The following is a 13,928-nucleotide window of genomic DNA, read 5'->3' as shown; positions in this document are numbered from 1 at the left end:
CAAGATGCCTTTGACATAGTTGGAGAGATTCTCACACAGTCCTATTGTCAGGGATGTGCAAGTTAGGATGGATTAGCCATGGGAAATACAGAGTAAGGGGGTAGGTATGGGTGGGATGCAAAATAGAGGGCCAGAATGGGCCGAACGACCTGCTTCCAAGTTGTCAGGATTCTATGACGCCCCCAACGAAGGAGAATTGTATCTGCATCTATCCTGTTAAACCCCTTTCAGAATTCTACTAGTTTGAATAAGATGACTTCTGGTTCATAGAGGTATACAGCACGGTCCAACCCCTTCATGCTGACCAGGATTCCCAAATTAAACTCGTCCCATTTGCCTGCATTTGGCCCATATCGCTCTAAACCTTTCTCTTCATGTACCCATCTAAATGTCATTTAAATGTTGTAGCTGTACCTGCATCTACCATATCCTCAGCAAATTCATTCCACATGCAAGCAACATTCTGTCAAAACGTTGCCTTTCAGGTTCCTTTTAAATCTCCCTCCTCTCACGTTAAAACAATATGCCCCTCAATTTTGAGCACCCCGACGTGAAGGAACAGCCCTTTGCTATAATCCTTACCTGCACGCATCAGATTTTATAAATCTCAATGAGGTCACCCCAAAATTTCCTGTGCTCCACCCTCTCCTTATAACTCAAACCCTCCAGTCCTGGTAACTTTCTGGTAAATCTTTACCGAACCCCCTCTAATAGAGTTCTTCCTATAACAGGGTCACCAGAACTGTACTCAGTATTCTAAAATGGCCTCACCAACATTCTGTACAACCTCAACATGATGTCTCAACTTGGAAACTCAACAGCGTGAACAATGAAGGCATTTGTGCGAAATGCCTTCTTAACCACCCAACCTACCAGTGATGCAACTTTCAAAGAACTGTGTACCTGAACTCCTACTCCTCCATGTCTCTCTGTTTTACAACATGACCCAGCAATCCCTCACTTTTATTCATAACACACACACAAACACCCCAACACTCCATCACACAAACTTTACCAAGCATGTGCACATGCTTGCATGCACTCTCCACACAAATCCACATGCATACAGAGTCTCTCATGCATGCGCACACAAACTCAACTCTGTGGAGTGACTTTGTATTGGCAGAATTATATTTGCAGATTCATTCAATTTTGCTCAAAAAGCACACAATTTGCAGGCAGTCAATCCATGTAATTTTTATAAATTCCTATTTTGGAAATAGAACCACTCTGATTCAAGATTGGAATACTGACAGACTCAAGCACTTTTCATGGATTGTTTGAACTGAGATCCCACCTTTTTTTAAAATAAAACCTTATGTCATCTAGAGAACGTGACTTAAAAGAGAAGCGAGTCAAACAGTCAGGGCAGGCAGGGACAAGGTAGGACTAATAAATTAAACTGCATTTATTTTAATGCAAGGGGCCTAACAGGGAACGCAGATGAACTCCGGGCATGGTTAGGAACATGGGACTGGGATATCATAGCAATTACAGAAACATGGCTCAGGGATGGGCAGGACCAGCAGCTTAATGTTCCAGGATACAAGTGCTACAGGAAGGATAGGAGCGGAGGCAAGAGAGGAGGGGGGCGGTGGTAGGGGGTGGCATTTTTGATAAGGGATAGCATTACAGCTGTGCTGAGGGAGGATATTACCAGAAATATATCCAGGGAAGCTATTTGGGTGGAACTGAGAAATAAGAAAGGGAGTATAACCTTATTGGGATTGTATTATAGACCCTCTAATAGTCAGAGGGAAATTGAGAAACAAACTTGTAAGCAGATCTTAGTTATGTGTAAGAAAAATAGGGTGGTAATAATAGGGGATTTTAACTTTCCAAACATAGACTGGGACTGCCATCGTGTTAAGTGTTTAGATGGAGAGGAATTTGTCAAGTGTGTACAAGACAATTTTCTGGTTCAGTATGCAGATGTACCTACTAGAGAAGGTGCAAAACTTGACTTACTCTTGGGAAATAAGGCAGGGTAGATGACTGAGGTGTTAGTGGGGGAGCACTTTGGAGCCAGCGACCATAATTCTATTGGATTTAAAATAATGATGGAAAAGGATCGACCAGGTTGTAAATTGGAGAAAGGCCAATTGTGACGGTATTAGGCAAGAACTTTTGAAAGCTGGTTGGGGGCAAATGTTCGCAGGTAAAGGGATGGCTGGAAAATGGGAAGCCTTCAGAAATGTGGTAAAGAGAATCCAGAGAGAGTATATTCCTGTTAGGGTGAAAGAAAGGCTGGTAGATATAAGGAATGCTAGATGACGAAAGAAATTGAGGGTTTGGTTAAGAAAAAGGAAGCATACGTTGTGCATAGTGAATCTTTAGAGTATAAAGGAAGTAGGAATATACTTAAGTGGTAAATCAGGAGGGCAAAAAGTGGACATGAGGTAGCTTCGGCAAGTAGAATTAAGGAGAATCCAAAGAGTTTTTACATACATATTAAGGACAAAAGGGTAACTAGGGAGAGAATAGGGCCCCTCAAAGATCAGCAAGGCGGTCTTTGTGTGGAGCTGCAGAAAATGAGGGAGATACTAAATTAGTATTTTCCATCAGTATTTACTGTGGAAAAGGAAATGGAAGGTATAGATTGTAGGGAAATAGATGGTGACATCTTGCAAAATGTCCATATTACAGAGGAAGAATTTATCCTAACAGTGGATAAATTCCCAGGACCTGATCAGGTGTACCCTCAACTCTGTGGGAAGCTGGAGAAGTGATTGCTGGCCCTCTTGCTGAGATTTGTATCATTGATAGTCAACAGGTGAGGTGCTGGAAGACTGGAGGTTGGCTAACGTGTTGCCACTGTTTATGAAGGGTGGTAAGGACAAGCCAGCAAACTATAGACCAGTGAGCCTGACCTCTGAGGTGGGCAAGTTGTTGGAGGGAATCCTGAGGGACAGGATGTACATGTACTTGGAAAGGCAAGGACTGATTAGGGATAGTCAGATTGGGGTTTTTTGAGGAAGTAACAAAGAAGATTGATGAGGACAGAGTGGTAGATGTGATGTGTATGGAATTCAGTAAGGCATTCGACAAGGTTGCCCATGGGAGACTGATTAGCAAGGTTAGATCTCATGGAATACAGCGAGAACTAGCCATTTGGATACATAACTAGCTCAAAAGGTAGAAGACGGAGGGTGGTGGTGGAGGGTTGTTTTTCAGACTGGAGGCCTGTGACCAGTGGAGTGTCACAAGGATCAGTGCTGGGTCCTCTACTTTTTGTCGTTTACATAAATGGTTTGGATGTAACCATAAGAGGAACAGTTAGTAAGTTTGCAGATGCCTCCAAAATTGGGAGTGTAGTGTACAGCGGAAGAGGGTTACCTCCGATTACAATAGGATCTTGACCAGATGGGCCAATGGGCTGAGAAGTGGCAGATGTCGTTGAATTCAGATAAATCTGAGGTGCTGCATTTTGGGAAAGCAAATCTTAGTGGGACTAATACACTTCATTGTAAGGATCAACCAGGCAAAAGTGAGGACTGCAGATGCTGGAAACCAGAGTTTCGATCAGAGTGGTGCTGGAAAAGAGCTCTATTCCTGATGAAGGGCTTTTGCCCGAAATGTCGATTTTCCTGTTCCTTGGATGCTACCTGACCTGCTGTGCTTTTCCAGCACCACTCTGATCTAAAGACTTAATGGTAAGGTCCTAGGGAGTGTTGCTGAACAAAGAAACCTCGGAGTGCAGGTTCATAGCTCCTTGAAAGTGGAGTTGCAGGTAGATAGGATAGTGAAGAGAGCTTTTGGTATGCTTTCTTTTATTGGTCAGAGTATTGAGTACAGGAGTTGTGAGGTCATGTTGCGGCTGTACAGAACATTGGTAGGGCATTGTTGGAATATTATGTGCAATTCTGGTCTCCTTCCTATCGGGAAGATGTTGTGAAACTTGAAAGGGTTCAGAAAAGATTTACAAGGATGTTGCCAAAGTTGGAGGATTTGAGCTATGGGGAGAGGCTGAACAGGCTGGGGCTGTTTTCCCTGGAGAGTCGGAGGTTGAGGGGTGACCTCATAAGAGGTTGACAAATTTATGAGGGGCATGGATAGGGTAAATAGACTAAGTCTTTTCCCTGGGGTCAGGGTGTCCAAATCTAGAGGGCATAGGTTTAGGGTGAGAGGGGAAAGATATAAAAGAGACCTAAGGGGCAACTTTTTGACTCAGAGGGTGGTGCATGTATGGAATGAGCTGCCAGAGGAAGTGGTGGAGGCTGGTACAATTGCAACATTTAAGAGGCATTTGGATGGATACATGAATAGGAAGGGTTTGGTGGGATATGGGCCAGGTGCTGGCAAGTGGGACTTGATTTGGTTAGGATATCTGGTCGCTGTGGACAAGTTGGACCGAAGGGTCTGTTTCCATGCTGTACATCCCTATGACTCTATGTTCTGGGATTTACATATTAATGATCTGAAACCTGCAACCCGTTTTTAAAAGAGGAAAGACTGAATAGCAACCTTAGGTTGTTCAATATATCCTATCAGTTGCATGACACTGTGATCTTTTGCTATAAAATCTCTGTCTTATGCTCATGCACCACAGCTCCCCAATGAAGGAGCAGTGCTCAAAAAGCTAGTGCTTCCAAATAAACCTGTTGGACTGTAACCTGGTGTTGTGTGATTTTTAACTTTACCCACCCCAGTCCAATACCGGCACCTCCACAACATTTTTAGTGAACACAGCCCACACCTCCTGGTGCTGCCAGGAAACATTACAATGCTGATGAAGCGAAGCACTCTGCACTCCTGAAAAACTTAGAATTTCAAATAATACTAGCTACTCATTCACTGCTTCTGCTGATACATGACATTGGAAACTCTGTGCAAGGAGGCTGAAAGAAAGGAGCAGCTTTAAAACAAATCCTCTTGGAGTTCAAATCTTTCAATGAGAGTCTAAGCCAGTTGATAAGTTCAGGTAACCTTTCTTGCGAACCAACTTTGTTACAGCTTCAAATCCCCTCAGCAAAAAGGCACAGAAAAGATAGCTGTTTTTAATCAGCTCAAGGTCAAAGCTCACACACTCCCCATTCCACTTTCTTTACTATTGGTCGCCACCGAGTTGTCCCTTTGTAATCGGATCCTTGGTACAGCCGTAACCCGGAGGAGGTGTTGCCTCATTCAGCAATTTCACCCCATACACTGCATCTAAGTCAGTTTCTTCCCACTCGTTTGCCCAAATGGGACAGTGTTGAGTCATCCATATTGCTGTGGGTTGGCAGGGCACAGGCAAGGGTAAAGCCCTTACCGCACTCTGAGCAGCTGAAGGCCTCTCCCTGGCGTGGACCCACTGGTGCCTCAGCAGAACGCATAACTCGCTGAAGGCCTTCCCACACTCTGTGCAGAGGAACAGCCTTTCCTGCAGTCTCCACACTTCCATGGTTTGTCCATAGGGCAGGATTCCTCTGGTTTCTCCATGGCCAAAGCTGTAGCCGCACACAAGTGAGTGAGTGTATAGCAACTTCGTGCCATGAATTCCTCTTTCCAGGCTGTTTCAGGTTCCACACTCCAAGGTCATGTTGCGGCTGTACAGGACATTGGTTAGGCCACTGTTGGAATATTGCATGCAGTTCTGGTCTCCTTCCTATCGGGAAGATGTTGTGAAACTTGAAAGGATCCAGAGAAGATTTACAAGGGTTGGAGGATTTGAGCTATGGGGAGAGGCTGAACAGGCTGGGGCTGTTTTCCCTGGAGCATCGGAGGTTGAGGGGTGACCTTTATAGAGGTGTACAAAATCATGAGGGGCATGGATAGAATTAATAGACAGTCTTTTCCTTGGGGTTGGGGAGTCCAAAACTAGAGGGTGTAGGTTTAGGGTGAGAGGGGAAGGATATGAACGAGACCTAAGGGGCAACCTTTTCACACAGGGTGGTACGTGTATGGAATGAACTGCCAGAGGAAGTGGTGGAGGCTGATATAATTGTAACATTTAAAAGGCATTTGGATGAATAGGAAAGGTTTGGAGGGATATGGGCCAGTGCTGGTAGGTGGGACTCGATTGTGTTGAGATATCCGGTCAGCATGGGCGGGTTGGACTGAAGGGTCTGTTTCCATGCTGTACATCTGTCTCTTATGATAATTGGTAAACAAGTTAAGTCATAAAGGTTAGGTCATCTTTATCTTGAGATACAAAGGACTTGCAGCTTGCAGAATGTGGTTAGTACTTTCTCATCGGTCTACTTCTGCATTCTAATGGTTTTAGTAGTTATTTATACAGCTATAGACACAAACAGCAGCTCGTCACGTAGCAATGCAGAAGCAATCTTGTGCAGCTCCTTCAGCCATTTTATCCTACCTTCCAGAGGCCCCATATCCTCTCACTCTCCCTCCATTCTCACTTTGTTGAACCTAATCCCATCTCATCCTGAAGTGTCTGGTTCATGCTGATTAACAGGTGTTACAAAGCTAGTACCTTTTTTTCCTGAAAGATGTTCCTTGGCTCAAGGAGACTGTGTCTTTGATTTTTTTTTCCCCCAGAGGGATAATAAACTGGGTCAATCTCCGATCAGTCTGCTTTGGTACAGAGATGAAAAGGATTTTAAGATGCCTTTTGTTTATATGTAAACTGATGAGATTTCAGGCCAAAGTGGTCATATTTTAGAAGTGGCCTGTATATTTAAAAAAAAGGGGGCGTAGTCAGCTCTTGAGCTGAGCAGTTTTAGTTCATCTTGAACTGGTTGGAAGCTGTGTGGCATTGCTCTCTCGCGCGCTCTCTACTTCAATCTGTAGGCATGTGTTCTATTTATACTGATTTTCAGATTGAGTTTGCTTATTGGGACTGTTGTATATATTCAAACAGCATAATTACTTTCTAGTTGGATAGGCTGACCTCTGTAGGTGTTCTTTATTCTGATCTTTGTGTTTAATGATGTAATTTTATGAATAATTCTCCGTTTTAAAATCTAGTCATCAACCAAGCAAACTTATTCCAGGTAATTTTTACTGTACACTTACCAAAACAAATTGCAAAGTCATGGTGTGGGGCTGCCTGCTTAAGAATGTTTTGCATGGTCTGGTTTAGTCCATAACACAGGCCCACACACAGGGAGATCTAATTGAAAAATACCGAACACTGAATGGCCTGGGCAGAGTGGACGTTGGAAGATGCTTCCACTGACAGAAGAGACTAGGAACCGAGGCCACAGCCTTCGAGTAAAGGGAAGACCTCTTAGAACAGAGATAAGGAGGAACCTTTCAGCCAGAGAGTGGCGAATCTATTGAATTCATTGCCACTGATGGCTGTGCAGGCCAGGTCACTGAGGATATTTAAGACCGAGATAGATAGGCTCTCGAGTATCAAGGGGATCGAGAGTTACGGGGAGAAAGCGGGAGAATGGGATTGAGAAACTTATCAGCCATGATTGAATGGTATGAAGATACCTGATGGCTGAATAGCCTAATTTTGTGCTCCAATGTTTCATGGTCTCTTGCTGTCCTTAGACTCATGAGGGTGAGAATTGGGAGCAGGATGCCATTTGGTCTTTCGGGCCTGCACCAGCATTGAACAGATCATAACTGGACATGAATATACCTGCATAGGTAGATATGCTGGGACATTTTTCACTGCAGCACAGGAGGTTGAGAGGTGACCTTAGTTTATAAAGTCAAGAAGGGATATTGATGAGGTGCGTGGCAGATGCTGTTTCCTTCGTGTGGGGGTTTCAGGATTAGGGAGTACATTTTTAAGGTGAGAGGAGAAAGATTTAAAAAAAAAAGACATGAAGAGTACTTTTTTCTTTTGATTCCACACACAAACCACTCTCTTTCAATGTCCTGAGGAAATGGTGGATGCAGGAATAGTGATAACATTTAAAAGACATTTGGATAAGTGCATTAATAGGAAAGGTTTGAAGGGATATAGGCCAAACTAGATGGGATTAGTTTAGTTTGTGAATATAGTCAGCATGAATTAATTGGACTGAAGGGTCTGTTTCTGTTCTGTATTACTCTGCAACTGTTCTGTACTGGTCTTCAAAACTTTTTTTTTAATTTCCCCCATCACCATACACTTTGTTGTTCAAAAATCCGATGAACTCAGCCTTGAATATATTCAATGACCCCCTAACTGCAGGAAGACATTCCTACTTCTGAACTCAACTCCACTTGCTAATATACCACTTGCCTTGCTGAATGCTTGTTTCACCTCTCTGACAATTGGCATTGACTAGTGTAGAAGGACGCTGAGCCTCCTTTGTACATCCACACATCATTCCTGTTGAAGGGCCCATGTCTGAAACGTCGACTCTCTTGGTCCTCGGATACTGTCTGACCTGCTGTGCTTTTCCAGCGCCACACTTTGACTCTTAATGTCTAGCATCTACAGTCCTCACTTCCTTCACATCCCAATGTGTCACTTTTAAACAATGCAACTCCTTTCTGATTTTTATTCCACATTAAAGGCTACATTATCACATTGTGGTAATGCAATTGCCATGTGTTTGCCAACTGAGAACAGACCTGGACCAACGTTTCCATAGTCCGTCCTGCATTCACTCCCTTTCCTTTCACTTGCTGTAAGTCAATAATTGAAGCCCAGAATGCAAAACAAGAAATGGAAATGAGAGTGTGTACCTCACAGATATTGGACAGAGGAATGAAGTTGCAGTCTGGGGTCGCAGCTCAACCATTCAGAGATGAGCAGCTTCCAAAGCTCATGGTCCGACTTCCGCATTCAGAGAATGGGGAGCTCTGACTGGCAGGAGGTCCAGTCTCTTTCCGATCCTCCAGGGCGCTCTATTGGTCCATCAAAAGAAGGTCGCAAACCGTTTGTGCGGAAATCTAGGAGTATACGCAGATTTTTGCTGACACCGAAGAGCATAAGCAGTCCTTTGCTGCCCCTGACTCTTGTCCGACATAGTTGGAACCTATATCACAAGACTAGGAATACACCACTCACCCATTACAGCCTCTACCTAACTGCACATATTTCAGTGCAGATTCAGAAAAGTGCCTGCAGCTTTTTAATAAAATTGAAGATGCTTTAATGATGTTTCTGAATATATCACTGTAGCTATTCTTCATTTTAAAGATCAGCCATTTCTCATGCACCCCCATCTCTCATATAGACTCATCAACATCCATTCTCTCTCTTTCTCTTTAGAAAGTCTTGATACAGCAATCAAAGAAGTCTTGAGCCACGAGAAATAACAGGTACTAGGGGGAAAAGGGAAAGAGAATGGTTGGGGGTCTAGAGAGAGAAAATTGACAGGGGTTGGGGGGACAGGAAGAGAATGGACAGCGGGCAGCGACAGCACAAATCCCACCTTTCCCAGGACCTCAGCAGTTACTTCTCAATATACACATGGCCATGGCAGCAGAATCATATAATCCCTGCAGGCTATTTGGCCCATCTAATTCACAGGAGAAAGTGAGGTCTGCAGATGCTGGAGATCAGAGCTGAAAATATGTTGAATTCCTGATGAAGGGCTTATGCCCAAAACATTGAATTTCTTGTTCCTTGGATACTGCCTGACCTGCTGCGCTTTTCCGGCAACACATTTTCAGCCATCTAATTCACACCAAACTTCCAAACAGCATCCCACCAGACCAACTCACCTACCATATAGCTCTGCAGCTCCCCATGGCTTACCCACCCTAAACTGCAGATTGTTGGACTGTGGGTAGAAACCGCAGCACCCAGAGCTAAACCATGCACAAAGTCCACACAGACAGTCCCCAAAGGCTGGAATCAAACCCAGGTCCCTGGCGATGTGAGGCAGCAGCACTAGCCACAGAGTCACTGTGCTGCCCATAGCTTTGGGGTTCTGCTTTGTCTTTGTAGCTTCTGACTGGCTGTCTCCTCCTGACATTGTTGGACCACACCCACTGCAGCCTCCCTTTCCCACCTCTCCAGCCCTAAGCATGTTGGTTCCTGAATCCTGGTGCCATCTGGCCTCCTGCTGCCAACTGCAGAGAACAGAGACGATTGTCACTATTCTGTCCCTTACCGTCACCTTTCTCTCCTCCCCCCCCCCCCCCCCCCCCAACTTTGTTCTTCCTCCCACCACCCAGCCAGTTAACTTCTCCCCCCCCCCCCCCCCCCCCCCCCCCCCCCCCCCACCCCCCCCCCCCCCCCCCCCCCCCCCTGCAGCCCTCTCTCAAATCCCCTTTACCTGCGTGATTCACACTCACACCCACCTGATCCTGTCCACTGACCCAATGAGAAGGCTCTGTCTGGAGATGAATGACCATTACCCGGAATAAAATGCTGGTTAACTTTTCCCCCTGATGTGTATGCAGCCTGGCTTCCAGCTCCAATTCTGAGCCGAAGGTCCTCCAGCATGTGTTTGCTCTCATCCAGAGCCTCCCACCTTCTGCAAAACAAAACACAAGTCCCACCCTGTACTGTCCAATGCGTGTTGTGTAACTGCTCAATTGTTTTTAGTGGCTGAGCAGAGGCTGATAGCCAAGTTCGGAACCCATGAGGATGGTCTCAACAGGGACTTTGGGTGACCCCACTACATTATACACACTCTCTCTCACACAGTCACACAGACCCTCTCATATACACATGGTCTCTCAGACACACACATACAAACACACCCCACTCACACCCATGCACACGCCTTCTCAGAGGCTTATACTCCATCACACAGACAAACTTTACCAAGCATGCACACATGCAAACACATACACATGGGTCTATGGGGTGAATTTACATTTGCAGATACATTCAATGTGCACTCTGAGCAGAAATCGGCAGGTAGTCAATCCATGTATTATTTTCTAAATTCCTACTTTGATAATAGAACCAGTCTGATTCAAGATTCGGATACAGACACACTCAAACTTCACACCTTTCATACATTGTGAGAGCTGAGCTGTCACCTATTTTTATAAAACCTTAAGTCATCTCGAGACTGTGACTTAAAAAGTGCTCTGGGATTTATACATTAATGAATCAAAACCTGCAACCCATTCTAAAAGATGAAAGACTTAACAGCAATCCAGGTTTTTTTCAATATATACTTTCTGTTCTATGACACTGATCTTTCGCTATAAATTCTGTGTCTTATGATCCTGCTCCACAGCTACCCGATGAAGGAGCAGCGCTCTGAAAGCTAGTGCGTCCAAATAAACCTATTGGACTATAACCTGGTGCTTTTTAACTTAACTATGATTTTTAATTTTACCCACCCCAGTCCAACACCGGCTCCTCCACATCGTTTTTAGTGAACACGGCCCACACCCTTTACTGCTGCCAGTAAACTTTACAATGCTGATGAAATGGTGCAGTAGCTGCACTCCTGAAAAATTTACAATTTTTAACGATAGTAGCTACTCATTCACTGCTCCATCTGATACACAACATTGGAAACTTAGTGCAGGAGGCTGAAAGAAATGAGCAGCTTTAAAACAAAAACCATTTGGAGCTCAAAGCTGGTGCTTCAGCAGGTCAGAGGATTTGCTGAAGGCCTTCCCGCAGTCGGGACAGCTGAAGGGCCTTTCCCCTGTATGGACCCGCCGGTGGGTCAGCAGGGCAGAGGAATCACCGAAGGCCTGCCCGCAGTCAGGGCAGGAGAATGGCCTCTCCCCTGTGTGGACCCGCTGGTGCTTCAGCAGGTCGGAGGAATTGCTGAAGGCCTTCCCACACTCTGAGCAGCTGAAGGGCCTCTCCCCCGCCCGGACCCGCTTGCGGGTCAACAGAGTGGTGGAATTGCTGAAGGCCTTGCCGCACTCGGGGCAGCTGAATGGCCTCTCCCCAGTGTGGCTGCGCCGATAAGTCTCCAGGACAGACGGGGCATGAAAGCCTTTCCCACAATTATCACACTTCCATGGTTTCTCCACAGGGCAGGATTCCTCCGGTTTCTCCATGGCTGAAGCTTCAGCTGTACACAAATACGTGTACAACCCCCTTCCCGCTGTGAATTCCTGTTTTCAGGCCATATAGCTGTTACACACTCCACGCTCAGTGCGCTGCGACACTAGGGTCTCTCATCTAGTCCCACTGATGCTGAAATAGTACTCAAACAAGAACCAAAAAGCTTGTTTCCTTCTCACAGAATCATAGTTGAAAATTGTTGTGGTCCTGATGGATTGGGTGACTGTCAGACATTGATGTCAAAGTGAGGACTGCAGTCGCTGGAGAGTCAGAGTCAAAAAGTGCAGCGCTGGAAAGGCACAGCAGGTCAGGCAGCATCCGAGGAGCAGGAGAGTCAATGTTTCCGGCATAACACTTACACCTGTTCATTTTGAAACTTCTGTCTTCAGATCTGCAAAAAGAAATTATAAAATTCATCACTGTCAGTGCAGGGTAGAAATTCAGAACAAGCAATTCTACTTTCTGCAGAATATTCTTTTCTTATTCCACAAAATTGAAAACACCATCCCACTCTGTCTCCCCCTCTGTTCTCACTCCGCTCTAACTAATTCTTACGGGGCAACCAACAAGGTGACTTTGTCACTGTATGAGTTCAAAATTAATATGAAAGAAGTCTTCGATAAGTTGTTGGCACTGAGAAGATGACAAGGCACTGGGACTCAATGAAATGTATCCAAGGATCTTGAAGAAAAGGACGACAGAAATTGTGGGAGCACTCACCATAATTCAACAGTCTTCCATGGAATTGGAGGAAGTGACTGGAAAACTGCAAACATTATAGCCTTATTTAAGGAAGGTTGTAAAGATATACTCAGCAATTATAGGGCAGCCAGTTTAAATTTGGTGGAAAAGCAGAAATAGTTATTCTGGTCAAAATTAGTAGTCACATGGAGAAAGGTGGATTGATTAGGAAGAGTCAGCTTGGGATTGCTGAAGGGAACATTGCATTTCACTAACATGATGGTGTTTTTTGCAAAGTTACAGGCTTGACGAGGATAACACTTCAGCTCTCCTCTTTGTTATCTATCCTGGCTGTCCTAGTGAGTCTGGTACCCCTACAGCCTTGACGTTAGGCTGAATTTGAGGGGTTTAAAGCACCAAAGTGTGACTTCAAATTACTTGGCTGCACGGGTGTCTCAGTTTTGCTATCGTATCTCTCCCATAAAGGCTGACAGAACAGGCTGTGTACAGGAGTCTGCTGCGCACCACCTTCATTAATCAAAAGGGAAAGAGCTAATGATTCAGCACCTCAGTAAATCTTGAGGCAGTCTTAGCTCCTATGCACATGTTGGGATGCATGTAAGGAGATGTTTATATTTTGCTTCTGTACTGAGAATTCATAAATTGAAGCCAGTGTACATTTTAAAAATATTCAAGATTAAAAGAGGAGATCAACATTATACAACAATCCAACAACCCCGTCCCAAGACAACATGTGCCTGACTCTCACAAAGCTGGCGGCCGGTTGCCCGGACAACCCGAGAGCTCCTTCCCCCGGTGAAGTAAACACTGGGCCTGTGGGGCTTTTATTCGCGGCCTGCGGCCTCCCCCTAGGAGTTATAAACTCCCCAGTCTCCCTCCTCCCGCGGTTCCCAATCCTACCCTGTCTCACTGTCTCCTCTCCCCGGGGGCAGGAGCCAGGTCTTGGCGCTCGGGCCTGGCGACCTCCCCGGGATGTTTCTGAAACCCGGTCCTGTTCTGAAGAAGGATCCCCGGACCCGAAACACGTCCTCACATTTCTCTCAACACGAGCTGCCGGACCTGCTCAGCTTTTCCAGCGGTTTCTGTTCTTGTTCTTCAGCCGCCGGCGCCATTCCTCTCCCACACTCAGTAACACTGTCTTTGTCCCATTGCACATGCGCCAACTGACAGGGGGAGGGCGTCCCATCTGGTGACGTCATCACCCGCGAGGGGGCGCGGTTGGAGGAATCCTCCAAGAATTCGGAGACAATGGGGGCGGGGCGACTCTAGATCACTTTTCCCGCCCCAGCCACTTGAAAGGTGGGTTTCTTTAAAGTTTGAATGTAGTTTTCTTTCAATTTTCAGAAATGTTATTCCAGACCTCTGGAAAGGCTGAAAGCATTGAGAAACTTGCAAACATAAA

At 45.4% G+C, this 13,928-nt stretch overlaps 1 protein-coding gene across 3 annotated transcripts; it reads right to left on the bottom strand.

The window, feature by feature from the left end:
• Positions 1 to 10,096: 10,096 nt before the first annotated feature.
• LOC132807877 (zinc finger protein 664-like) lies at positions 10,097 to 13,621 on the bottom strand. Of its 3 annotated transcripts, none has more exons than XM_060821823.1 (2): positions 13,560 to 13,621; positions 10,097 to 12,215 (listed from the first exon to the last, which is right to left on the bottom strand). In XM_060821823.1, the coding sequence occupies exon 2, from the start codon at positions 11,815 to 11,817 to the stop codon at positions 11,377 to 11,379; it is 441 nt and encodes a 146-aa protein (XP_060677806.1). In that variant the 5' UTR covers positions 11,818 to 12,215; positions 13,560 to 13,621; the 3' UTR covers positions 10,097 to 11,376. The 3 variants fall into 3 exon arrangements, with proteins under 3 accessions (XP_060677806.1, XP_060677807.1, XP_060677805.1); XM_060821824.1 differs by having other exon boundaries at positions 13,586 to 13,621; XM_060821822.1 differs by having other exon boundaries at positions 13,427 to 13,615.
• Between the last annotated feature and the right edge of the window lie 307 nt (positions 13,622 to 13,928).

Source organism: Hemiscyllium ocellatum, assembly GCF_020745735.1.
Source record: "Hemiscyllium ocellatum isolate sHemOce1 chromosome 27 unlocalized genomic scaffold, sHemOce1.pat.X.cur. SUPER_27_unloc_26, whole genome shotgun sequence".
Taxonomy (NCBI): Eukaryota; Metazoa; Chordata; class Chondrichthyes; order Orectolobiformes; family Hemiscylliidae; genus Hemiscyllium; species Hemiscyllium ocellatum.
The sequence above is the reverse complement of the archived record's forward strand: the minus strand, read 5'-3'. Positions and strand labels throughout refer to the sequence as shown.

Coding starts and splice junctions, on each gene's coding strand:
- LOC132807877 (XM_060821823.1), bottom strand. CDS start 11,817: ATGGAGAAACCGGAGGAATCCTGCCCTGTGGAGAAACCATGGAAGTGT.